The following is a 27,837-nucleotide window of genomic DNA, read 5'->3' on the forward strand; positions in this document are numbered from 1 at the left end:
GGCCGCTTCAAGATGTCCGACTCGTGCACACGTGGTCTGCGGAATCACACTCTTCGCCGATCACGTCGGGGTCACCACTTTGTAGGATAAGTACTTTCGTACGCTCGCGGAGGTGATAGTAACACACAGGCACGATTTACTATATTTTATTTGGTCGGTTAAACTGTACAAAAAAGACCAGCGTTTCGATGTAGCGCCGACGGGCGTAACAAGCGACTTCGATGACTGGGCCAGACTGGCTGCCTGCACAACTCCTTCACGAGCAACTCCCTCGGGAACTTGCGCGCATCGCTTCGCTGTTGTTTTCCGGGGAGTTCCATAGACGTCCGCAGAGGGCGCGCGGTGCGCCGTTGCGAGTCGGAACATCTCCGTTATATTGCCGTGTAATCTCCACACACCACATTATAAAAACAGGAATCACGGCCAGTCAATTCTATGTAAGCAATAAAAGCCAAATAAAAAATAATTAGACAAAAATGATTTGAAAAAGGAAAAAATATGACGATCCTTTAATCTTGTCAAATTTAGCTTAAATGCTATTAAGAAAGCACACACGCTCACATTAAAGACTGAGCCCAAAACTTTTTTGTGTTAATTAAGTTCAACGATTAGTTTTGAATAATAAGTTCTAGAGGATCAGAATCAAAATAGATGGACTCTATATTGTCCCCATTCAGATGGTATCCATTCCAAAATTGTAGCATCTTCAACTATCCCATACCCCCAGATATCACTCAGTGAGATATTCACTCTCACTATATATGAACCGAACCGCTAACTGCAGTCCAATCATCAATCAAGCTAACATCATGTCCAATTTGGCTAACTTTACCGGAGATTTAAAAAAATCCTATTAAACCCATATACACCATATAAATTAATTTTCAATATATATTTTCGTTTTATATGACTTTGCATTTGGGCATTTGGAACTTGTTTATATTAAAAAATTAAGCAAAATATTTTAAGAGAGTTGGCTAGAGGTTTTCGACCGGTCCAAAATTCATCCGACATGGACATGTTGCCTTTCTACAGTTAGCGATTCAAATGAGGGCTTGGACGAAGCTGTGCCATCTCAACTTCTTCTAAAACTATAAAATAAAAAAAATTCAAGCGATATGAAGTGAAGTTTGTCCACATTGAAATAATTATGTGCAATTCTCCATAAAATGAAGTTGAATCCTTAGCTCGGTTTCAATGTAACAGTATCATCATCGGGGTATGATCCCGACATGGGCTAAAATGTAACGTCGTCTTACTCTGATTTAGGTAGGAGGATATATAGGAACCTCTTTATTTTGGCCAAAGGTGTGAAATAAATAAGACGGCAGGTGTCAATGGAAAGTGAGAGAGACGTACCTTACCAGCTTTTTCCTCTTCAACCTCCTTCCCTGGTGACTAAGATCAATCGCTTCCATAGGCGTAGCCAGGATTTTGAAATGGGGGGCGGGTTGGCGAAATTTCTGGACTCTTCCGGGGTGCTGGTACGGGGTCCTGGTATCCTCCCCGAAAATTTTGGTATTTTTGATGTTGAAAACGTGATTTTTAGGTATCAAAAATAGTAATTTTGTACGAGTATTTATTAAAATAAAGTATATGCATTGGATGAAACAAAAGCTTTAAAGGTTGAAGGGGGGAAAGGAAGTTGTAACCCGACAAACTCCCCCTACGCCACTGGTACATTAAAGATCAACAACAAGATGGCCCGCTGATGTCCATTCCAGCCACCAGGACTTTCCTCAGCCTGCAGTAACCGTGAGTCACGATCCCACCCTTAACTAAATTCCATCTTACTTTTTTGCCCTATCCCCACCTGTCTCTCTCCCTCTCTCAGCCTTTCCCTTAAGCCTGAGTCACACGATCAATTTTTCCGTCCCTCAGAATGATAGCTCCAGCGATAGGTTATAAGGCTCTATAATTTTCCCTAAATGTAGAGTACATTGCACTCAACTACTTATTATTTGCGATGCCCTTATGTTATGTACCCTACCTACCCTGTTTACTCTATTCTGATTTTTTTTACCCTTGGGTCTTTGCGCGAAAGGCATGTGCGGAAGGCAATTAACCTTATGGTTCGCGAGCTCCCCAAGCCCTCTGTTCTCGGTGGCTACCTCTTTATGCACCCAGACTTGTTCTTTTACTTTGAACACATGAAAATGTTTCTATTCTACTAATGGGGTTTTCCCAAAATATCCCGTCTATGCGATTGGCACACTTATTTCTTACTGAGTGCTAAACATCAGTCTCCCTTCAGTTTTCCTTGTCGAAGTTTGTGCCGAAGTTAGGACATTAACAGTGTAGTTCTGTATACAACGAAAATGACACCCACAGATATATATTATGGTCTTTGCAAACAGAGGGGGGTCCATGAAGCTGAAGAAATCATTCGTATTAGAGTTTTCATGCAAAAACATTTTATGGAAGAAGACAAGAAATTAAAACTTTGCCTGCGGGCTTTATTAAAAAAAGTTTTTTCATCAATATTTTCGAAAGTGGAATGAGTTCTCTAGATGAATACTAGTTTTCTGAAGTCGAATAACATATGGTCTAAAATCCATTAACACCACCTGCCGCTGTGTTAAAATGTCTTCCAAATAATTTCGAGTTGATAAAATTATTGATTGAAAATCCTAACATAGTCCCATGCAAAATTATTTTCCAGGAATTTCGACGTACTTACCCGCTTCTCATTAATTTTTTGAACTGTATCGACTCGAATGTAAAACGGTTGTAAAACAGTTGTAAATGAAACAGTTTTCTCAGCTTACTGTCTTAAAACAGCTTAAGTGTAAAACTTATCCGTGGCATCACATGCCACCAAATATTCTCAAAGTTTTAATACATGGAGCGGGAATTGTGAAACATACCATTCCTCCTCTTGATGAGCTTTCCACGAGGCGCTGGAAGCCCAGCTCAAGGATGTGAGAAAAAATCGTGAAAAACATATTAGAAAAGTGTCTACGATTGCCACAAACCATGACCTTTTCCATAGGCTTCCGCTTACATCAGATCCATTTATTTATTGCTCTGCAGGGGTTCACCGTAAAGTAAAAAATTACCAGAGGAAGTGTAAAATCTTCTGGTGATAGAAGAAAATATTTTGGAATATGAAGAGTCTTCATCGTCTGACTCACCAGAATAGGAATTAAGGTCTTTGTTTTTGAGAAATTGGCAACAAAAATATTTCTTAATGGTATTTATCTATATTATTACGTTTTAATGACCGAAATTTCAAGTTTAAGACCCGATAAAAATTTTTATCATCATTTACCCCGTGCAGAGCTATTTGATAGCTTTAGCGTTGTTAACAATAGAAGAAATTCTATCTTTCGCTTGACATTTTCCTACAAAAAAACAAACATTCGACTTGCCCCTGGAACTATGCTTCCCGAAACGCTATCCCCTATTTTTAATTGTTATTCCCCTCCTAAACAATATTGTGGACTATATCATTCTAAAAGTTTCATTGCATCTTTAAAGTACGCAATTCGCAAACAGTTTCATTAATCTAGCTATACTTAAGACTACAGCGATTTTTGAACAGCTTTTTTTCGATTTTAGCCCACTTTGTGGTGGGTGACGGGGTCAAAATGACATATAACCACCCTCCCTCCCCTGTGAACCATTTCTGTCTTTAGTATCTTATCACGGTGTCTCTTTCTTGGCCTGACGCGAAGTCTTCTTGTCCCGTGATAAGCTAAAGGAGGATAGCGCGGGGAATACCCTTCCTGCTGGGGAACTTCGCGCCCTGCATAATAAATCCTAGCGAGGCGAGGGAGGGGGACAGACAATAAGAAAAGAAAGCGATACATGGCACGAGGAAGGTCATAAGCCGCGTGTATCTTCCGCCCTTGCATCTCACCCGGTCTCTCCGCGCTGAGCAATGACTACGTTAGTTGCGCGGTGAGGGGAGGATTTTTCCCGCTATCCTAACCTCCTCTCCCTCGCCATGATTTCATCCCCTCCGCGAGGTCCACGTTTATAAACACCGCGGGTGAACAGGCCGTCAGTTCACTACCTCGATCTTATGTTAGCAATGCAGTCTCTTCGCATTACCTTTGCCCTCCTCGCCGTGGTGCTCATCCTCCGCGATGCTGAAGGTAAGTTTAACTTATCCCACAATCCCAATAGGTTTATAGCAGCATTTTCGGGCAACACGCCGATAAAATTTGTGAAATCGAGCCGTACTGTAAGTGATCGATGCAGGCAAATGTGTTTTGTCAATTAATGGAGGCGAAATTAATACAGTAGCTAATATAAGTAAATGAACGGATTTAGTGATTTTTCCGGGTATTCTTCCGCGTTTATCCATTTTGTAGGATAATATTTCGCCAACGTTCCAGTTGCTTCCTCAGATCATCATAATCTCCGCGGAAGCCTACTTGGAAACTTAGTAAATGAACGTTCTAAGGCCCATATTGATAGTCGACGAGCTCATGAACTTGGTGGAAATTCATCGATACTACCTAATAACACAAGCAGCTGCAGTAATTTATAAAATTTTCCCGGGATTACTTGGGGGTAAGATTTTTAATCATTTTTTTTTACAAAATCTTACCCGCGCGGAATCCTGAGAAAAGTTTATACATTCTGTTCGCCGGGAAAGTGTAAAATCTTACATAGCTGTAGTAATTTTTCACCCTTTTTTATTTGATCAACCGGTTTCAATGTTTTCACATCATTGTCAAGAGCTGTCTCAAATTATTAATTAGAGCACGCTAAATAGTGTTTCAGCTGTTTGTATTATTACTATGGTCTACGACCGTATAAAAGTCGGAAGAAATAATATTCCCCAAGGCCATGCTCTTTGCTGGGAAAAAGAGGGGGAGTTGAAAAGTTATAAAGGATGTCAGTGGGGTGAAATATAACAATTTAAAGCGAAAACACAATGAAACAAACACTCACGCAAGCTCACTCACTCACCTAACATATTCGCCGAGAGAGCAAATATCCGCGTAGAGAATTGAGTGACTACGTGATTGAGACCTACGCGGAAAATTGTTTCTTAGAGCAAACCCGAGAGGAGCGTGTGAGCGTGCATTTTTAATTTTAATTGTTTATTGCCTATTTCATTAGTGTGAGAGAGTCAATGGCGTAAGCGAAAACTTCGCAAACCTCAGTGATTGCGTGATTGAGACCTACGAGGAAATTTGTTCCTCAGAGCAAATCTACTAGGTGAGTGAGTGAGCTTGTGTGAGTGCTTGTTTTATCGTGTTTTCAGTGTAAGTTGACGTATTTCACCCTACTGACGTCCTTTCTAACTTCCCCCTTTTTTCCCCAACAAAGAGTATGGCGAAGAAAGATTTCGTGCTATCCCGGCGAATGGACTTAGTGAAGAGTTCACTAAAAGAGTACGGCCTTGCAGAATTTATTTCTTTCAACTAATACGGCTAACTTTGATTAACATTATATTTTTATACGCCTGCCAGGCTACTTCTGCAACAGTAATCAGCAAGGTTTTAATTTAATGATTATTTCTAGTTGAAAATTGAGTCGGTAAATCTACAAACTACAAAATCAGTGGATTATCCTCATTTTATTAATTTTACGAAAACTGTAGTCCACAATGTTAAACTTAGAAGTACGCTCTCATATTGTAGAAAAAGAAATCCTATTCTCGCACTCTGCTTGACTCCTAAGCAAAAAAACGGGAAACATTTGTTTAAGAGTCGTCTCAAAGCACTAGCATTTCAGCCAGAAGTTTCTGGTGGCCTTAATCCGAGCGACTGGCGGCGGGATCTTTAAAAAAACCCTCTCCGTGTTAATGGCAGGGATGGCAATCGAAACTATACGAAAGTCAAAACCAGTACAATTTCATTAGTTTCGTTCCCAGAAGCGAAATGTATAAACGAAACGAAATGGATTTAAACCCGTGGAGCTAAACTCAGGGTCGAAAAGAAATCGGAGTCAAAAATACTAAACCAAAATTCTGGGACGAAACGAAACGCAGATGTTTCGCATCGGAGGGACCACGCGCTTCACCTTCGAAAAGATTAGTTTCGACCCACAAACCGAGTTCGAAGTACGGTTGAATGAAGTAGAGGTTCGGTCCACCGCCATTAGATGCAAGGGGCACTCATATTTTTACCAATAGCGGGAAAACGGTGAACGCAAACTGGCCATTCGATTATTAAGCTCAATGTTTTCACCTCTCCACACGTATGTCAAACATAATGGGTCGAAACTATTCCCTCTCATCCCCCTTCACTCAACTTCTGGGATCGAAACTTAACTACGAGCAGCAGAGTTTCGATTAATTTAGTTTCGTTCCCGGGAGTAAAGTTTCGTTCGAAATTTTATGATTTCACTTTCCGGTTACACCCCAAAAAAATTTATGAAATCAAAATAGTTGCCAGCAACTCTTTTCTATCCGTATCGCAATGACCTTAACTTTCGATCTCACCCTTCGTACGATTAAAATCTTCCGAAACTTCTAGTATTTCTCCTGAGAAGCTAATTACTTCCTTATGTGTATATACAACCATGCTCCCCATGAGTCCATCGTGGGTAAAGCTAAAACGAAATGTTGTGAGCGAAGGGTTCGGGGTCGCTATTAATCAAATTCGTCCTTGCAAAACAAATCCGTGAGTAAGAGAGTACTGATGCATAAACGGCATATTTAGTCGTAAGCATTGTTGAAATTACCACGCATCGTGTGATATGAATTTTTACATATCGAAATACAAAGAATGCAAACGCAAGATTTCAACTTAATAAATATTTTTAGCTGAAAACTGTGTCAGTAATACTACATACTCAGTAGATAAGTGGCTTAACTATTGGGGGGGATGAAGAGATAGATCCCCCCCAAAGCCTCACAGAAATAAAAAAGTATTAAAAACTATTGTCTAGTTTAGACATATAAGAACTGCATCTGCTTAAAGTTAAATTTCAAGTGCCAAAATGATGTAAAATTTATTTCTAGGCATGTCATTTTTTATTTTCCCGGACCCCCCGTTGTGTGTCCCCTCAGTCCCCTTCAGTCCCCTCCATTCCTCGAAAGCATATTGCTAGTTACGCCATTGCAGTGGATTATACTAATTTTGTATTATTTGTGTGGAAATTATATTCTACGAGGTTAAACCAACCACCAAGAAATAGAGATTTGCATAAGAAAGTGAAGATTAATGATTTTTTTATCGCTCTTGGAGATTTATGACTATACTTTGAACTCAATAACCATGCTTACTTAGATGTTATTGACTGTGCTTCATATGTTTGAGTAATTTTTTTCCAATGTGACAACCACGACCACGTTCGTCGCAAAAACGTGGTCGTGGACGATGCAATGAAGAAGATATTTTTATAAAAAGTTCAACATATTTTTCTGAAGCCTAATTTTAAGATTTAAAATTGCATTTTTTCTGAGAATATTAAGAGACTGTCGAAAATTTGCTTGATTCGGTGATGGAATTTTTATTAATAATCACTACTTCAAAGGTTGTATGGTATGGTATTTGGAGGAGGCGACCGACAGCTGAGGTCATTTGCGCCATGAGGGAAGGGTGTGGAAGGAAGGGTGGAGAGAAACCCGGCGTCGGCGTCAGCCTGCTCTTAACGAAAGGCGCCAAGGGGACCACGGCTTAACGTCCCATCCGACGGACGGAGTGTTGCGCTTGAAATGTCCTCCACACAACATTCAAGCAGGGATCGGGCAGTCTCTGAAAATTCTCTGCCACTGCCGGGATTTGAACCCGAGCCCGCCGGGTGGGAAGCGAACACTCTAGCCACCACACCAACCCGATCCCCTTCAAAGGTTGTCTCTTGGTTGGGTTGGGATTGCATGTATTACTGTAATAATTGTGTGTATTCATACAATTATTTCTTAATGCACTGAATTGTTGAGGCCTTTACTTTGTAGAATTCCATTTTATGGTTGGAAGGAAATTTCCTAACGTTAATTAAGTCAATTTTACATTGCTCATTTTAGCATTCCTCTCCAAGTCTAAAAACACGTTTTTTCAACAATTTTGGGATTTTACAACAATTTACAACAAGTTTGCGGTCTCTAATAAGCAGTAAAGAGAGGGTCAGGATTCAATTTTGACCTGATACGAGAGTTACGATATCCCATGCTGCTAGCATATTCTTATTTGAAAATGAATTAAAATTATTTTCGTATTCTACAAGGCACGCATAGAATAATCGACGTATGCAATACTAACCACGCAGATTATCAATCCTTCATTTTTTACGTATTATTAGTAGGTATAATTTGAATGTAATAATAACAATAATAACAGTAATAATAATATTTATTGTACGGAATAATGGCCTTTTACATGATCGCTATCTTTTTGTAGTTACTAATCATATTATACTACTGCTGTTAATTCCATATTAATAGTATGTCAATATTTCTACTTTTCTTCCCTTCTTGAGTGCCTCTTAATCACGATACTCTTTCGTGTTCTCCACCTATGTAGGCTGTCCGGATATAATCAGGCGCAGCCAATGGGGAGCCACCCCACCTTCCTCTGTGACCGCCATGAGGTCACCGGTCGAATACGTCATCATTCACCACACAGTGACCTCAACGTGTTCTTCCCTAGCTACCTGCAGCAGAATTCTTCGAACCATCCAGACGGATCACAAGGGCCGGCGATACGATGACATAGGATACACGTAAGCATGAGCGTCGCTAGCATTCGTCTAAATCGGCAGATTGAATACCGCTAAGAGAGAGGAGGTCGTGACTGTTTGACTCAATACAAATACTTTTCGTTTATGCTATAAAAAAGTAGATGATGGGCAGGGGCGGTCTGAAGTGATTGGGGGCCCTCGGCTGGGGCTCATGATGGCCCACCCCCTTATCGGGGGATTCGAGGGTCTTCACCCGGAAAAGTTTTGGAAATTGAATGCCCGAAAATCGTTGTTCGCACCATTGGCTCTTAAAAATCAGGTTGAAGTTAATAAAAATTACAATTTCGTAATGACAAATACGGTGAAAGGTGAAAAATTAATGGCTTGTAAAATTTAATAATGCATTATGGTTCTATTATCTATTTAATGAATTTTTTCCCTTGCAACGGCATTGAAATCTAAAAAAAAGCTCTAAAATAACCTTATCGGATAACCCGTGAAAAAGTAGCGTAAGGTTGTCTTTTATCTTCTGAAACTTCCATTGATTTATTTTTCATATGATATTTTTACACTTAGTATATTGTGAATGATTAAAATTTATGAAAACGTAGAATTTATAATATCAAAGAAACTTTGGTTCAAGTAATCTGTCTTTTTACTACACCCTTCACATACGCTTCAAGATAGACGCTATATAGCAGTGTTTCCCAAACTTTTTCGAGCCACCCTTGCCCCCTTGGATCCATAAACCTATACTCAACGCCCCCCTAATCGGTATCTTTAAAATAATAATCAGAATCACATACTAATTAACCAAATGAGGAACATTGTAATAATTAAATTAAATGAAGTTGTACCAACGATAGACCAAATGAAACTAAACTCCTTCAAACGTTTCCCTTGTGCAAGAATGGCTTGGAAATATTTTTCAACAGTTCTTACTTTAAAATGTAAGAAAACACATGGTTTAAATTACTTCCATATGCGGGAAACAAAGTTAACTTTAGAAGCGAAGCTTGAAAACGAAGGCAAAAGGAAGGCTACGGAACCTTCGCATTTGTCACATTGTCAGGACCCTCCGGCGCCCCCCTGCGGCCCCCTTGGCACTTTTCGCCCCCATAGACTACAGCAACGCCCCCCAGGGGGCGGCAGCGCCCACTTTGGGAACCACTGCTATATAGTGTTGTGGGGGCCCCCTAACCTCGGGGCCCTCGGCAATCGCCGGCCAGCCGACCTGGCCAGACCGCCCCAGATGATGGGTTTTCTCTAGAAGAGATTTATTCCCGCTGCATTCGCACCGAGGTCAGCTCAGGCTGTCTTATGGGATCATAGAAACCACGGAGTGCAAGCAGCAAAAAATTAATTTTTGAGATATCACCAAATCAGCCCCTAAAAGTGTTTGGTTTCCGAAGTTGTGCAAAAAATACTCTACTTATTAGCAGCACTGATACAGAGAATCACTTGTACCCTTGGGTTCTAGGGCAGGGGCTAGCAACCTTTTGAGACGGTAAAGCCCAAAGTTATGCACACAGATGCGCAGCTACCTTTCGACAGTGTTTTAATTTGACTACCGGAAATGTTTTTATTATTAGAACACTTTATACTCTTTCCTTCCTGAATTCAAGATTTTATCGTGTTTTTTTTAGGATTGAAAATAAAATGATATAATTTATTATAATTTGGGCATGGGACTCGAAGGCCGCAATATGACATCGAAACAGCCGCAAGCGGTTGGCGAGCCGTTGGTTACCGACCTCTGTTCTAATGTCATCAATTAAAAAACCCGCTGGTGCCCCTGTCTTGACATTTGGAATACGTCCTCTGTGACGACTCATTGCCGCAAACAACCACGCTTCATGGACAAATGCAAACGGGGAGATCGGTATGTTTTATTCTCCCCTACCCCAAAATACAGGTAGGTATCGGTATTTGGAGGAGGCAACCGACATTGGGGATCGGGTTGGTGTAATGGCTAGAATGTTGGCTTCCCAATCCGTGAATCCGGGTTCAAATCCCTGGGGCGGCAGAGGAGTTTCAGGGACTGCCCGATCCCTGCTCGAATGTTATGCGGAGGACATTTCCAGCTCATTTCCCAAGAGTAGACTAATGCCGACGCCGAGTTTCTTTACACCCTTCCTTACCTACCATTCCCGCATAGCGCAAGCGACCTTGGCTGTCGGTCGCCTCCTCCAAGTACCATACCATACAGATACCTAGAATCAATTGCACATTGAGAGAATAGTAGAGAAGGAATGGTGTGGAGCAGGGGGTCTTCAACCATTTTTAATGCAAGGGCCAAAATTCGATTTCACATCGTATGAAGGGCTACAATGCTCCACGTCACTTTGCAACCACTTCAATGAAATTAAAAAAACAAGCATATAATTTCAAAGTGTAATAATCTTTATTGGTTAAAAATGAATCAACAAATGCGATTTTTGGCCTTGTTTATTTTTTAGGAGTACGTCGTATATATATCATATTGTGTGGCGCGATAGAATATTTTCTTTAGTCTCTAGGGACAGCAAGAAGTTAGCCGGCGGGCCGCACCCTTGGTGTTTCTCTGCATCCTCGGTGTAGAGAAACCCTGCGTTGGCATTAGTACGCTCTTAACGAAAGGCACCAAGGAAAAAATGACTTTATACCTTGTTCAACGGGCAAAGTGTTATATTTGAGTGCCCTCCACAACGCACTAAATCATCAGGGACGGGAAACCCCTGAAAGATTTCCATCACCTCAAGGATTTGAACCCGGGCCAACAGGGTGAAGCAAATACCACTAACTCCATCCTCATCCGCTGAATTTATTGGGAGGTTCAGAATTAAGTGGACCCCTCAAGGTGAACCCTATAAATACCTCCAACAATGGATCTTCCTCTCAACCGAAAAAGTTCTGACTACGTCCCCTGTATTGCCCAGTGATTAACTTTGATATATGGCATCGGTTCTCACCCTGTTAATATTGTGCGAATTTCAAGTAGGTACTTAAATTTGAGATTTTTGTGAAATCGTGACTTTCTAACAAGGAATATGGCATGCTATATTTCTAACTTCCATTCCTTGTGGTTGGACAGAAAATTTCTTCTGTAAGGGGGTAATTTCATTTAGGAGGTGGCTAACAGGATTGCAATTAAATTCTTCTTAGCATAGGGTATTTTAAGCACGAAATAATGCTCTATCATTCATTTCAACTTTCCTTTCAGTTTTCTGGTGAGCAGTGATGGGAAAGTTTACGAGGGAAGAGGATGGGACAAAGTTGGCGCCCACGCTCCGTCCTACAACGATAGAAGCATCGGAATATCATTCATCGGAAATTTCCAAAGTAAGAAATAAGTCAAGTTGTTCAATTTCTACAGTTCCATGACCACACTTACGTGAAATTACCGCCCTATATGCATGAACCACAATTTTTAGAGCCTAATCTGAATGGCTCACTACATGTATTTTGTTTTTTTTTTACAACCAGTAGTACTAAACTTTCAAGTACAAATGATATACTCTCCTCAGATACGACGTTTTCTGGAATTATAGCTTAAAAAGTCTTTGGTTGTTTATGTCATGGAATAAATGGTAACAATGGAAGGCCATAATGTGGAAACACATGGGATCCAAATTTAAAATACGAATTTATAGTTACATTCGACAGCAAGACATTTTAATATGACTCAAAATATTGGCATGCACTAAAAACGCTTTAATTATTATGAAAAATACATCTGGAGTTGCTCTTAAAATCAAATAGGAAGATAACAAAATTAGTCTTTGTCGATATTTTGCGGTAAATCACAGAAACTAAATAAAAATTCACGCGACAAATCTCGGTGACAATTGCATTTAAATATGATTACTAAGCCATATGCAGAAAATTCAGAAATAAGATTCGCTCGAACTATTCACATTTGTAATGTGCATAGTTCGAGCATGAATCACACATGTCAGTGAAAAATGCAAAAACTGTCTCAGGAAAAAACTTCATGATCGATTGATAGGAGTGCTGGCCTTCAGCAAATCAGGCGACCACGCACATAATTGAGATTGGTCATTTATAGCTTCACTCTTTATGAAAATAGGCACCTCTTATTCCAAGAAAATCACACTCAAATTAACTTCTTTAACTTTTAAAATACAAATGTCAATCTCAAACAGTCCTGAAATACACAAATAATAAAGCTTAGGTGGCTAGTAGGTATTATTCGATGACGGAATGAACGAATTGATTAATCGTCAAATGACTTTACTTTGGAAATTGAAGTTTTTTACGATCAACTGCCAGAAAGGTGAAACTTTTCTCGCGATTTTTATTCCCTGCATTGATGATTCCGATTTGCTTCGATCAAGACTAAAGTGTTACATCATATAAAGGTCTGAATGGAAGACTTGAAATTCTAAAATTTGATTTCTCTCCCTCCAGCTGAAAGGCCCACACAGCAACAGCAGAACGCAGCAAAAAGTTTAATCTCCTGCGCGGTATCCCTTGGTAAAATCGGGGCAAATTATAAACTGCTTGGACATCGTCAGACAAAGGCGACTGAGTGCCCAGGAATCACCCTGTTCAACATCATTAAGACCTGGCCGCGTTGGCAGAGCAGCCCTTAAGAGGGAAAACGGCTGTTGCATTTTGCACAAGGATATCCACCTCTCCAATCATGAAACCACCATATTTGTATATCATTTCCTGATTTGTCATATCATTGATGAGTTGTCATATCAGTGGTGAGAAAATGTTTGACTTCCTGATAGTTACAATAACTGGACGCAAACATCTTAATAAAATTTAGTTCCACACTATCTCAGCGTGCATAAGTTATTTATAGTTATTGTCATAAGAAATAACAAAACGTTACGTATCGCCCTTATGTTCTGTGAAAAATACACTGAAATCAAATGCTAAAATCAAAGACTGCTGACTTATATCATAGAGTAAGTATATATATATACTTACTCTATGCTTATATGCTAAAAGCACTAAGCCAAAATTCTCCTCACTAAATGCTAAAAGCATTCATAAAAAACAGGCAAGAGTGATAAATGTATCCTACTAAGAACCCCTTCACGATAAAAAGGTTTTAAGAACCCGTAGGGAGGGTAAATACGTGGAAAAAAGGGACTGCATGTAGATAACTTAAAAATTGTGCTATTACTCTTTCCTGATCTGGTGCTCAATATTTTAATGGGGCGAATCCTTTGGGATGATTCACTGTCGATTTTGCAAGTATATTTTTCTATCGGATATTGTGCGGGATGATCAAAATATGAAGAGGAGCAGGGTATGGTAAAACTAACCTGTCTTTGAAAATTACCTGATGATAGAAAGACTTCTCTCCCTCTAAAAATTACCCTGATCACGCATGAGATTACCGTTGAGAGTCAAAGTTTCGTACCTGTGGTTAATACAAGGGGAAGCGGAAAATCCACATCTGAAAAATCCAAGAAAAAGAGTTTTTTTTTTGCTGAGAATAACACCGTATTTAAAACCCACTGCTGCGCCGTATCTTCTCCATGTCTGAGAGTCATAATTAGATGAAATCATGAATGACAAGATGAATATTCAAGAATAGATAACGGAGGGATATATCACTCAATAAATGTCTGCCGAATGAGATGTTCAAACATTAAATTCTAGTTAAACTTGGCTTATCACGGGTGTCATACCTATGGCTTTTCCGGGGCTATCTTTTTGAGGAAAAATTGTGTTAGCTATAGTGTAAAAGTCTTAAGACAGGATATCTAAATCCCAATTGAGGTTTTCTATCTTGATGTGGCAGGGGGTGAGAAGCCACTCCCACTCCAAGGTAGATATGCTCAAACTGCTCCGACTGAAACGACATTTAGGGGTAGGGAGTGGGAGAAACCCACCGTCCTCTCTTATTATTTTAAATTTTCAACTTGAAAGCACAACTTTTGAGTCAGTGCCATCCCACATTCTCCTCGGCGTCCATGTGCTTCGATCCACGATGCTCCAATTTTCTCTCCGCGCCCGCACGCAGTGCAATCAGCCCACATTTGGCAGTCGGCAGTAGCGTTTGTGAAACACGCCGAGACGACGCAACAGCGGCCTTCGAAGCATCGAGGGTGGATCTCGGAGACTGAGCGAGTGGGAGCGCGCTTCGAGAATGGACTGGGGTCGCCACACGGATTTCGGAGGTCCTCGGATGGGGTAAGCCGATTCATTTTCACTTGAATTCTCCGAGAGCATTTTCCGTCAGGAGTGGAAGTGCTGGAGCCGTCGGAAGCTAAGGGAGTGAATTTGTTTGGCATTTTGGCAATTAACATTTTGCGTGCCATGGGCGTAATATTAAGCCACGCGGAATCCTTCAATTTGTGCTACGGACCAGTAGCGTGGTCAGGATTTTGAAATGGGGGGTTTACCGGAGATTCGGGGTATATGGAAAGCACCCCAGGGCAAAGGGTGTCCTCCCCTGGAGAATTATGGCATTTTTGATGTTGAAAACGTGATTTTTTTAGGACTCAAAAACAGCAATTTTGAACGAGTTTTAATTACTGAGACCATTTTACTTGTTTTTGGCGCCTCTTTCAAAGGCTCTTGGGGGAGTTGTAACCCGGTAACCCCCCTACCCGTGGCCACACCACTGCTACGGACGTAATGCTACGCCGTCCGTCCTTTGAAAATTCGTAGTTTGCAATATTTTAACAACGTGGTACGAACGTCTAAATAAAAAAATGAAAAAAATAAAAAAAATAAAAGCCAAATCCATTCTTTAAAACGATACCAAACATCCATTCCTCGCATCAAAGGTTGGTTGATATGAAAGAAACACAAAAGTATTGAAAATCGCCATCACTGAGGTACAGATCTACAGTGCTAAGGTTAGCACGGTAAGAGTAAACGCATGACTGCGGTGTGCGGTGACATTTAATAACTACAACATGTTCAGCGAAACATCCAGAAGGAATTATTAATGTGAATTTTTGTAGAATTAGTGAAAATGGTTTGTATTTCGCGTATTTTTGTCAGGTAACGTTACATATCATGCATATTCACACTCACACAGCATTGCACTTGACATGGAAGAAGTGAGAGATTTATCACAGATTCATGCAATTGCCTTTGTCATGCCCATTGAATCATCTAGAGAGAATTTTCATGAGAATTTCCTTTATATTAGTGAAAAATTTGTGATTTGTATTTTGTGCATTTCGCCAATTTGCATTCCCACATAACATTATGTTTGATGCGGTAGGAGCAATGCCGTACACAGCGATTCAGTAAATATACTTAATATTAAAGTTAAATAGGACGAATGAGGTCCTCAATCTCTTTCAAAAATTAATGGAGGCAAAGGTGGTCATTACAGCGTTATCAGTGAAAATAAACGGTCTGAATTTATAGAATTCGGATTCGAATCTATGTTTAGATGAACGATTTTTCACATCAACCCTGATACAAATAATTATTGTTTACATCATTTTATTCACAAATGAGTTAGTTTTGTATGGACGATACTTGTTCCAGCCCCAATCTCTGAGGAAATTTCCCATTATTCGATTCGCATTGAAGAGAAAAAAAGAGTTCAGTTCAGCTTTTAAGGACGCCTTCATGGCCTAAAGTATAGAATTTTCTTCTTTGCGCACAAATGGAGAATCTGATTAATCTTCATCGAATCCTCTATATTCATAAGGTTTGCTGCTATTTTTTCTTGAATGTTAAGCTTGAAGCGAGGGATTGTGAGAGAATTATCAGGTTGAAATATTTTTTCGGTTTTATCGAATGGAATTGAACTAATGGAGACCTAAAAATTGCATGGGACAAAAGTGTAGGGAACGCCAATGTCTTAGGACTGGAATTTTAATTGATCCCAAAATTTTGTCTATTAACCCTTTAGCTGGTATTCCCAGACTTCGGTTTAAAATTGTTGCTTGGAAGTCATCTTCATTATTCATTTAATTTCTCAAAGAATATTCTCAAGGAATATTCTCAAAAGCAAGCAAGACATTTTTTCTTGGAATTTAAAACATGTTTTGAAGATGATATTTTAGCTGTTTAGGCAACGAGAGGATAAAAACAGTACGGCGATAATCTATTGTTTCATGAGGCAATATGTAGCAAATATACCTTCTAATTGTAAGTATCGCTTGACGCTGATAGAATTTACGATTTGGTGTCACTGCATGCTTAACTTCATCCAATCCCCCATCCCCATCCCAATCCCCAATCCAAGTATTTTTTGTGTCGGCTATAAAAATGATGATACTATTGTAACTCATCACTGAAACAGTCGTCTATACCGTATTTAGTTTACATAAACTCCTTTCCTATTCCTCATCCATTTATTTACACCTAAAAGCTCTAACGTATGATTCATATTTAAATCCTGGTTTTCTCCACCGGTTTTCCTCTTCAATCCTGTTAACAGCTCTGTTTTACTAGGATAATTGTCACCATGAGTATTTACTTATATGTCTCCTTATCTAATTTGCTACTTTACAGAGTGATTATTGTATAAAAAAACTCGTCCTTTCCGAGTGATTTAGCCATCATTTTCGATTCTCTTCTCATTATGACTTCATGATTATATGGCAAAACCAAAAAGAGAGGTGAGCTAGCAACCAATTTTGTTAAATACTCTTCATTAATTACTGCAATCGTTCAGACACCATAGTTCATAATATTTAATGGTCTCGTCACTTCAAACAAATGAATAACACATTACTCCTCACAGACTGAAAGCCTATCTTGAAAATAAATGTGGGCTCAATGAATGTCAACCCCCATGCATATGAAGAGGAAATGAAAATACGTACGAAACTTTCTCTCTGAATTCTTTTCCTAGTTTTTCGATTTTTGTCGAAATTTTTAACTTAAAAAAATCCCTTTAATTTTAAAAATCCATTATATGAGTTAGCGATTATAATACATGTGTATACAATAAATTTTCTAATAAACTGTAACTACTCATTGGCGTTATCTCACCCATTGGGTGAAAACTAGAGGTATATGCTACCACTTAATACCTAAAGCCATATGGTACTGAATGAGAAAAGTTCATACAGGAAATGAATGTCAACATTTTCGGGTACATCAAATGTACTCACAATAGATTGCATAGTAAAATACGAGACCGGCTCCAAGTGTCATCTTTGAAAGTCGCCAATCAGCCAAAAAAGTCACATTTACAATCAATGTGAATGATGAAACGTGATGAAACCTATTGACTCGCTCATTTGAATATTTAGCTACGGCTTGGAATTTGAATGACAATGTGTCGGCGTCTAGCGTTCTCTTGCCATCACTCTAACACGATAATTCCAAAGCTGTTCGTATTCTCCCGGTATTACTAGCAAAGAAGCGATGACCTCAATATCTCTGACAGCTCGAGAGAAGTCTTATATTTACTTTCAGTCCAGAAACATCACTGAGGAGATAAAGCCCACATTGCTTCTCATCGCTGGGAGTTATGGCTGAATGGGTAAACCCTTCCCTGTCTTTGGTTGGAATAATGCTGGATTCATTTCCATTAACGTTGGAAAAAGAAAAATGAGACTGAATTCATGAAATAAATGAATATGAATCATAATTTGCATTTATTAGCTAAATGTCATATACATATTTCCGAGGGAAAATGACGACACATCCTGGAATCCCACGCTTTTTATCACACAAACGTTCCGCTTCGCATTGCACAGTCTTGCCACTCAGCGGGAAGAATTTATAATATACAGTTCGCATTGCTTTCCCATCCATTTCGAATGGAGTAAAGACAGTGAATGGTTTTTGCCATAATTTAGCATCCAAATTTCGCATATAATGACGATGTATGATATTTAATATTGAGAATATTGTACATACTTACAAAGCATAGATAATGTCATTTTAGCGTAGATGAAAAATTTACAATGTGCGATATCCTCGACGGTTGGTTTTTTGATTAAAATTTGGCAAAAATAAATCGGTGCGTAAGAGAATTTAATTTTTAGCATAACTTTTCTATAGTTTGCAGTTGTGACATACCACGAACAACTTATATCCCGGAGTCTAATCGATTTACGTTCCGTATAAAAAGAACGGGGATAAAATGCTATTCATTGGAACGAAACATTTTCGATGACCACGTATCGTAAAAAACTTAAAGCCCCAATTTAGAAACATTCGGAATAAATTAATTAACATACTAATTTTAAATAAATCTACAAAGAATGAGGTGAAACATTTTTGTGAAAATTATCGCGGTAAAAAATACATAATAAAACCCTGAAGATGCAAACGATACAATGCTCTTTCACGGCCAATGAAAAGAATAATTTTAATTTTTAGATCGTGAAAAATGTGCCAAAACATAACTATCATCAAAGAAATGAAGAGGGACGATAAGAGGTTCGAGCAAAGACTGTGGGGCCCGCATCTTTAATTTCGTTATTTTAAAGAACAGATCAAGGCGGCCAAGGTTAATAAGGTATATACGTCATTTAGACGGGCTTTGCCATTTGAGGTGTACTCCTAGTCTATCTATGCTGAGGCACAGTATTGAATACATCCTACAGCTCTTTCAAAACTGTTATTCTCAGCACACACCCTCTGCGTCATTATCTGCGGCCTCATTTCCAAAACTCTCCGGTATCCTTCATTATTAGTTATTATAATATATATCGGTATAAATTCTACGGATTCAAGTGATATATTTTGGATGCTTATCAAATTATAAAAGTTTAAAATGAAATTCCACAGATCTCAAATCTACAGATCAAGTAAATGAAAGCATATCATTTGAGCTGGAACTCGTTTTAAGAATTAATGTAATCTGTGGAAAAATGGAATTGTTTCTTTTACAACCCCTATGAAAAATTTTTATAAACCTGCATAAAATTTGTATACATTCGTATACAATTGTCATGACATTGTATAAGAATGTATACAAATTTTATACAGGTTTATACAATTTTTTCATAGGGGAAGTCTTGTGCCTGATGTGCCTGAGTGAGCTGAAATTCGTTGTACGCATTAAAAAAATCAGTGAAAAGTGTAATCGATTCTTTAATTTTGTAAGAGGTACTTAATAAATTATTTACCTCAACATATGTTGCAATGAAATTTAGGTCTTTCGCTAAAATAGATAGTTTGCCGTAGATATTAGGAGCATTTGTGCGAATTCGATGCAATTGCATAAACAATTCAGAGTTTAATTGCACTAGATTATACAAATAAACACATTCAATTTGAATTCATGCTCTATCATTGTTAAAATCTGCTCCTAAGGTTACTTCTCATCTGTTTCTGGGCGTCACTGTGCTCAGGGGACCATGTGCCGTGGTTTTGGGCGAGGGATGAGAGACCTCGCGAGAGTAATTGGCAATGCGGTTCGATCATCCGCCCCAATGGAGGACCGCAGCCGGAGTCATACCGATTTGCGTTCGGAGACTTGGCTATGGACCACGCGGATCTGAGAAATCAGATATCTCATCCAAAGCAGGTATGTAGCTACTAAATTTGGGTTTTAAAATGATATTCCTTGAATGAAGAACTTAAAATCCTGAGCCTAACACTCAGTGGATGTAAAGCGCATGCTAAAAAAAAAGTTGCCACGCTGAGTTAACAACCTGCTGGCAGACCCGGAACTAGGGCAGGACAGGGGGGGCTCGTTCCCCGAGCGGCACATTTCAGGGGGCGGCAAAATTTGAAAAGTTCATTTTAATAGTTATTCAATTTTTCTAATTAAATTATTTTACAACAGTATTATATTATAAATCATTGAGCATTAATATTAATAAAACAACAAAAAAGCAAAAATACAGTGTGTACTTTAACTGCCGTATCTTAAAAAAAAGCTTACGGAGATATTATATTTTAGAGGTTAGGGGTGGCGCAGGGAGGGGAGTGGGCAAACTGATATTAGCCCCCCCTAGCGAAATTCCAAGTTCTGGCCCTGCATGCTGGAGTCGATCTTTATTGATTATAATTTCTATCAAATATGGAATACCGATTTCAACCTTAGGCGAAAACGCTTAACAATAAAGCTCATCGGGAGATTTTCACAAACTTAGTAGGCAAAGGCTCTGCAGGTTCTATAATGCATCGCGAGGGAGGGATATGAGGCTCATGATAAAATTAGGTGGCCACAACCTTGAGCAGTTCAACTATTTGGACAGCATTGTGAAGGAATACGGTTACAGTAATGGAAAAGTCAGGAAGATAATTGCATTAGCATAGGAGGCATTCATGAATAGTTAACGTGGAAGCTGAGGAAGGAGTAGGAGAAAAGGCTGGAGGTGTTCGAAATGTGGTTGTGGAGAAAAATCGAGAAGGTGAAGTGGACGGAGTGGAAAAAGGGCGACAAAGTACTAGACATGGGAGAGGAAATTTCTAGAGGTTTACGGAGGAGACAAATAGTATGGATGGATCGCGTACTAAACGGGAATGGGATGCTAAAAACCAAGTCAGAGGATAGGATATTAGGTATGCAGGGAAGGGGGAGGAAGAGTTATATTGATGTGATGAAAGGGCGTTGGCCGTAGGCCGTATCGAGAACTGAAAGGGAAATACAAACTGGGAAGGGAGATCAGAAAGTGTACACAATCCTCCACGTAAACCCAACTAACCAGTTGCGTACTTTCACGAATGATATTGGCTAAATTCTTAAATTTTTTGATAGACGTATATCCGTTGTGTATTAGCTAACACCAATTTCTCTAGCCTCTGCATATCGTATCATAGTTGATGTGACTTATTCCTTAAGAAGTTATGAGCTAGTAGCATTCCGTTTCTCTAGCCAGCTGGGGTAATCGTAGAAAACATAGGCAATAGCGATTGGTGAATTAGATAATATCAGCACACCAATCTTTACTTTATAGAGCAATAATTTGTTGTTATTACATTTTTATAGATTCTATTGACAGCCATGTTTATTTATGAAATAGTAGTTGATAGTCTTAAACTCGGTATAGTAATTGCCCTCTGGGTATAGCGCTTCAAACACTTCAGAAAACAAAGAAACGAAGATCCTCCAAGCATGACTCCTGTGAAAGGAACTGGCCCTCCTACCCTTAACGAGGAATTCAGACGCATGCCGCTTACTTAGAAGGGGGTGAGCTCTACCCTCAACTATCCTAATAAACCTTCGGGTTGTATCACTGAGATTCATCATCTAGTGAGGCGTTTTTCTGAGCATGCAAATGGTGCATTCTAAATTTATCCTCCTCCATGCAGGCAAAGAAGTCAGATGAATTGGAGTGCGCTGTAGTGATTGTGGGACCAGGTTTGAACTCCCGCATGGTCGTCAGGGTGAGCCTGCTCACTGTCCCTGGGAGGGACGACTGTCGGATCACCAATGCCCTCACGTTGTATGACCTGCAGTACGGACGCCTGATCATCAAGGACACGTAAGTGCATCGCAGAGAACTTTGAATTACCATCGTGCTTTAAAATTTCATCGAATCGATGCTATACTGTATTAGCTATCCCCAATAAGGTCTTCATTTAGTCTACACCAATTCTAAGTAATTCTTAGGAATTAAGATTACCCTCATCAGGGAATAATTTAAGAAGCCGCTGTAATAAAGAGGCTAAAAAAATCTTCAACGTGCAATCGGCTATTTGACTATCAGTCGTAAGAATAGAGTGTTTAAGACTGACACGGAGTAACATATTTAATGTGGAAGGCTCGAGCAGTGACTGAAATATTACCATATTCTAAACAAAACTTCTTGGAATCAATGTTCAATAGATGTCTCAAACTTGCGGCAGATGTATTTTTAATTGATATTATTTAAAATTAGGCTAATAATCCACCTTAATTTTTTACTTCAGTTACTTATTTCAACATTTATCAGAGGAGGTAATAAAAAATGTCCTACTTTCCTGGAACATTTTTTAATAATATTGTTAAAATTTTTGCTATGTGGGAATTACCTTTTAAACCCTAGAAATATAACGAAATAAATTTCACTCGTACAGTTACACAACTACTGTATTTGGAACGTAGCAGTAAATTAGAAATTAGTTGTTGCTAAAGACTTACTCCCGATCGACTGAACCATTGATAACTAGACTGCGTGGAGCGATTTTATTTTATACTATTTTAAGAGAATTTTTTTAAGAAGCTAGGAATTTGCATAGGGAATACCGATATTTCGATATGAATTCGTACGCATAAGTAAATCCGCAATATATATATTTCATTTGCATAATGCTGAAACTTAAATTCATCGTTGTATATTGAAGGACATTATGAAATGTAACTATGTAGAAGAAAAGAGTGTCATAGGATGATAGACCAAGTGGTCTCCTCAGAAGATGCATCACAGGTTGTCGGCAGTAGGGAAAAAATTTCGGGTGGGGCTGAAGCCCTCGCCCTGGCTATATGTCTGTTCAGGATTGGAATTTTGTTTTAGGAAACTAGACAATTTGATGTTAACTCGGAAGTAATGTAGTAATGTTAACGATGTAACTAAGTGTTGAATATAAGCTCACATGGCTACACGAAAACTAAAAAGAATAAACAATAATATGTCTCGCGATCCTATTGTATCGATACATGCCTTATCAACGAAAAAGCGTTCATTTATCAATTAAAAAGCTACTTGAATTTTAAAAATTGCAAAAAATATCTGAATTGCCATAAGATCCACTGTAGCACACGGTGGCATGTTGCATCTAAGCAACCTATCCGTTTCGGTCCCTAAAACAATGTTTATCGAAAGAATTTTTAAATGAAATCTTACGTATTGAGATTCCTTCGTCATCATCATCACATGGAAACAGTCCTATGATTGGTTTGACGCAGCTCTCCACTCATTTTCCTATCAGCTAATCTTTTCACACCAACGCTTTTCTTCTCTTTCATATACTTCTTAAACAGATACTTCATTCGGGGTCTTCATTTTCCGTTCTTGTCATCATCATTGTCACTCGACGATTGTCTTCATCAGGCCATTATGTCTCACGACATGTTGTTTATGAGGCTTTTCTCTACTACTCTTCTTGAGAATTCCTCATTACTAACTCGGTCGATGCATTGATCCTCATCATTCTTCTGAAGCACCTCATTTTGTAGGCCTATACGCTTGATTTCTCCGCTGCTGTAATTGCCCATGCCTTACTTCCGCCGAGAAGGACACTTCAAATATGAGTTATTATATGTTTACGCTTCCCGCTGTAAGTAGATATTTCTTTTGGTGGAATGCACTCTTTTGATAATTTCCTTCTTGCTTCTCCCATCGCTAGTTATCCTTCTTCCCAAATAACAGAATTCTTCCTCTTCTATCAGTTTTTGTTTCCCTATTTTAATGTTAGCCTTGAGTTCTTCTCCTCTGCTGTATATTAATATTGGTTTTCTTTATGCTTAATTCCAGCTGATATCAACTCATTACACTACCCCTATTAGCGAGAGTATTTTTCAAATCCTTCTCTGTCTCAGCTATGACAACTATGTAATCAGCAAATCGTAGCATGCTAACTTTTTCTCCACGGATATTCACACCCGTGGCTTTTTATTTGATTACATTAATTGCATTCTCGACGCAGACGTTGAAAATTACGGGTGACAAATCACTGCCTTGTATCACTCCTTGCCTAATTCTTGTTTTTTCACTGTTGGATCCTGATCTTATGACTGCAACTTGGTTGTTGTATAAACTGTGGATGATTCTCCTGTCATTGTAAAGAATTCCAATTTCTATCAGAGTTCGAAGCTTTGTGTTCCAATCCACGTCGTTAAATGCCTTCTCTAAATCCACGAACATGTAGGCTTGTAATTTTTAATTCTCTTCTCTATTAGCAGCCTTGGGGCCGATACTGCTTCTCTGGTGCCTTTTCTTCTTTCTGAATAGGAATTGATTAGATTTCTGAAATAAAACTGAATTTGCTTTTCAGGGCCTGTGGTAAGGAAAAAATGAGCGCTGTCATGCAGACGACCAAAAATGTGGGCCTAGTCACCGTCGATCTCGGTCTGGTGCGTAAAGGGAGCTTTGTGATCACCGTGATGGTAACTGACTCTCTTCTGAACGTGCCATCGCAGCAAATAAACGAGTTTCATCCGCCAGTGACTGGCTTAGGTCCCGGGCCGTCGGGCGACTTCAACATCAGCGACTCATCAATGACATCCACAACACCTGCTACCAACGCATCCGAAGCTCAGAATTCAACCGAACCCCTACTTCCCAACCAAGAGGTGACCCAAACAACAGAGATGACATCGGGAGAAGAATCTGTGACAACAATCCGAACTACGGAAATGGAGGGAGAAAGCGAGGGTTCATCGGTAAACTCCACGTTCGGTGAAATGTCCCCAGGCCTTATGCCGCCTTCTGATTCCGAAGTGGACTCTGATGACCAAATCCCCCCAATTATTGAATCAGAAATTGGTCTAGATAACCCATCAGATACCAGCGGTATGAATTCTGAAGATTCCGATGAAAATTACAACGCTCCAGAGACGGGATCGAGTAGTAACATTCCTGTAGACCCCATGCTACCTACGGATCTCGAAGGTGACCCTAGCGGGCCATTGTTCCCAATGACTCCGTCAGGAAGTCCGCCGCAAGATGGCCAAGCTAACTCTCCAGAATACAGTGAGATGAATTCCACAGATTCCAATGAAAATTATAACGCTCCGGAGACGGGATTGAGTAGTAAAAATCCAGTAGACCCCATGTTGCCAACGGATCTCGAAGGTGACGCTAGCGGACTATTATCCCCAATGATTCCCTCAGAAAGTTCGCCGCAAAATGGCCAAGATAACTCCCCAGAATACAGTGAGATAAATTCTAACGATTTTAATGAAAATTACAACCGTCCTGAGACGGGATCTATTGGTGACGCTAGCGGACCATCATCCCCGATGATTCCTTCAGGAAGTTTGCCGCAAAATGGCCAAGATAACTCCCCAGAATACAGTGAGATAAATTCCACAGATTCCAATGAAAATTACAACCGTCCTGAGACGGGATCTATTGGTGACGCTAGCGGACCATTATCCCCAATGATTCCTTCAGGAAGTTTGCCGCAAAATGGCCAAGATAACTCCCCAGAATACAGTGAGATAAATTCTAACGATTTCAATGAAAATTACAACCGTCCTGAGACGGGATCTATTGGTGAAAATCTGGTATATCCTACGCTACTCCCAGATTTTGAAGGTGAGCCCGACGGATTACCACCTCAAGAAATTCCTGCGGAAAATCCACCGCGTGACGATCAAGGAAACCTATTGGGATTTGGTGAGGTGGATGCCGCGGTTTCCAAAGAAAATAACACCAATGACCCAGAAAACCAGATGACATCAATGAATGTGCTCGGTAACAAAGAACCAGTTATATTTGACCAAGATCCGAACAGGACTACCAATGAAACGCACTATGAAAGCGCCGACACATTCATACCGATAGCAAATGATTTTGTAAACAGTGGATCATTTGAGGTACCAGGTGGAGAAAAATCTCCACCATTTCCTTACCAGCCCGTAAACGCTGACGAATACATATCCACTCCGTCATCAAGTTTCACCTCCATGGAAAGTCTTAGCTCTGACGGGGGTGACAAACTCACGGATAGCAGCATGATTATGCTGCCTGAAATTGATAAAAACCAAAACGCATCGCAGATTAACTCCGTAAGCGCAATGACTCCAATGGATGGGTATGGAAATATGATGTTTAGTCCTGATAGACTGCAAGAAAGTTTGAACGGGTCTGATAACGAAACAGGTCCGTCAAGCAGTATGCCCTCTGGCTACGGGCAAATGCTAACTTCCCCGATGCCGATGGAACGACCCAACAACGCCTCTAAAATGGAATTCAATCAGATGGGAAATTTAGAATCAACTACTCGAGCTTATTTAGAATTTCCTTTGACTCCGTTTCCATCGGCGAAGGACAAGGAAATGAATATTTCTCAGTCAGAAATAATTTCGAACGCTGCAACTCAAGTTACCATTGTTCTTGAAAGTACTATCACAACATACCCGTCAACACCAGAAGTTACGGGAACTTATAAGTATCCAGAGGACACGACTACTGTAATGATTCCTGTACGAGATGAGTCGATGGAAAACGAGGATAATTCGGAAGAAAATTTGAACATAGGGATATATTTGCCAGTGGTCGCCTCGACTCCGATAACAGCAAAGGGAATGACTATCACAGCGACAACAACGGAGGAGACAGCGAACGAATCGATGACAACGACTGCCCCTGCAGTGTTGGTCACAGATTCTTTCGTCAGAGACGCAACGATGTCAGAAGATGGGGTACATGGACCGCTGACTATGATTCCAACCATACGGATGGATACGATCACAACGACCATCTTGACGTCATCAGAAGCTCCGCTGACGTCGGACACGATATCTATGAGTGAATCAACATCGCAACCAGCCACCAAACCGCTCCCATACATCGACTATGGTAGTACTCTAACGACCTCATCGATGCTTTTTCCAGAAACTTCCACAATTTCCGGAGATTTTTCTGAAGGATCGACTACAATTTTCACGACCATGGCGACAGATACGACATCAACAACGACTACGACATCATCATGGGAAGAGTTAACACCGAAAACGGCATCAATCACTTCCACTGTTGAAAGATCTTCGGAAACCACTCGTACGCCGTCCACCCTACCAGCCGAGGAATGGACGGAAGGAGGATGGTCAGGCACCACAACATGGAAGGATTCTGCAGGAAATTTAGATAAGGTATCAGGGAGTAAGACGACTCTAATCCCACCGGAATCACTTATCACAACCATTGGGTGGAGAGGTCCGGATGTAAACACGCCCGAAGATAAGCTTAAATACACGTCGAGTAGTGCGCAAGCGGGTTCATGACGAACTCGCAAGGACTGCAAATTCATGAGAAAGTGGACCAGAAATATGTGCGAAAATTTTGTTCTAAAAACTCGCATAGTCGTTCATAAAATTATATTTATATGATTTTTCTTGAGGCATGATAGTGATTTATAACTTTAATACCTACCTCCACCATCCTTCAAGACTTTATGTGGATCAAGAAATCAGCATAGAGGCTCATGTCAGAGCAACATCAAGTGACTGGCTCACTGAAAGTTGTAGAATATAATATTTCCGAGATAACGGAAAAGAGAGGATAGCCAGTGGAAAATATTTTTTGGAGAGCCTTAAAATCTCAGATTCGGGAAACTTTCAGTTAAAATCGGGTGGGTGTCAGCATATCCCAAGTATGAATTAAATTATATGCAATATGGCGTATTTTTATGAGGATATTTTGCTCAATGCAAATTCAGAGTCATAAAAAATGTACTCTTTTTGAATACCAAAGGGTTTAC

At 39.7% G+C, this 27,837-nt stretch overlaps 2 protein-coding genes across 2 annotated transcripts; both read left to right on the forward strand.

The window, feature by feature from the left end:
• Positions 1–3,894: 3,894 nt before the first annotated feature.
• Positions 3,895–13,370, forward strand: LOC124156185 (peptidoglycan-recognition protein SB1-like). The gene is made up of 4 exons (XM_046530563.1): positions 3,895–4,100; positions 8,427–8,625; positions 11,786–11,904; positions 12,994–13,370. The coding sequence occupies exons 1-4, from the start codon at positions 4,028–4,030 to the stop codon at positions 13,176–13,178; spliced, it is 576 nt and encodes a 191-aa protein (XP_046386519.1). The 5' UTR covers positions 3,895–4,027; the 3' UTR covers positions 13,179–13,370.
• A 6,430-nt stretch (positions 13,371–19,800) lies between these two features.
• On the forward strand, positions 19,801–27,424 carry LOC124155070 (mucin-5AC-like). Its single transcript, XM_046528808.1, has 3 exons — positions 19,801–20,008; positions 21,742–21,914; positions 24,406–27,424. The coding sequence occupies exons 1-3, from the start codon at positions 19,964–19,966 to the stop codon at positions 27,359–27,361; spliced, it is 3,174 nt and encodes a 1,057-aa protein (XP_046384764.1). The 5' UTR covers positions 19,801–19,963; the 3' UTR covers positions 27,362–27,424.
• Positions 27,425–27,837: the final 413 nt, after the last annotated feature.

This window comes from Ischnura elegans, chromosome 3 (assembly GCF_921293095.1).
Source record: "Ischnura elegans chromosome 3, ioIscEleg1.1, whole genome shotgun sequence".
NCBI lineage: Eukaryota > Metazoa > Arthropoda > Insecta > Odonata > Coenagrionidae > Ischnura > Ischnura elegans.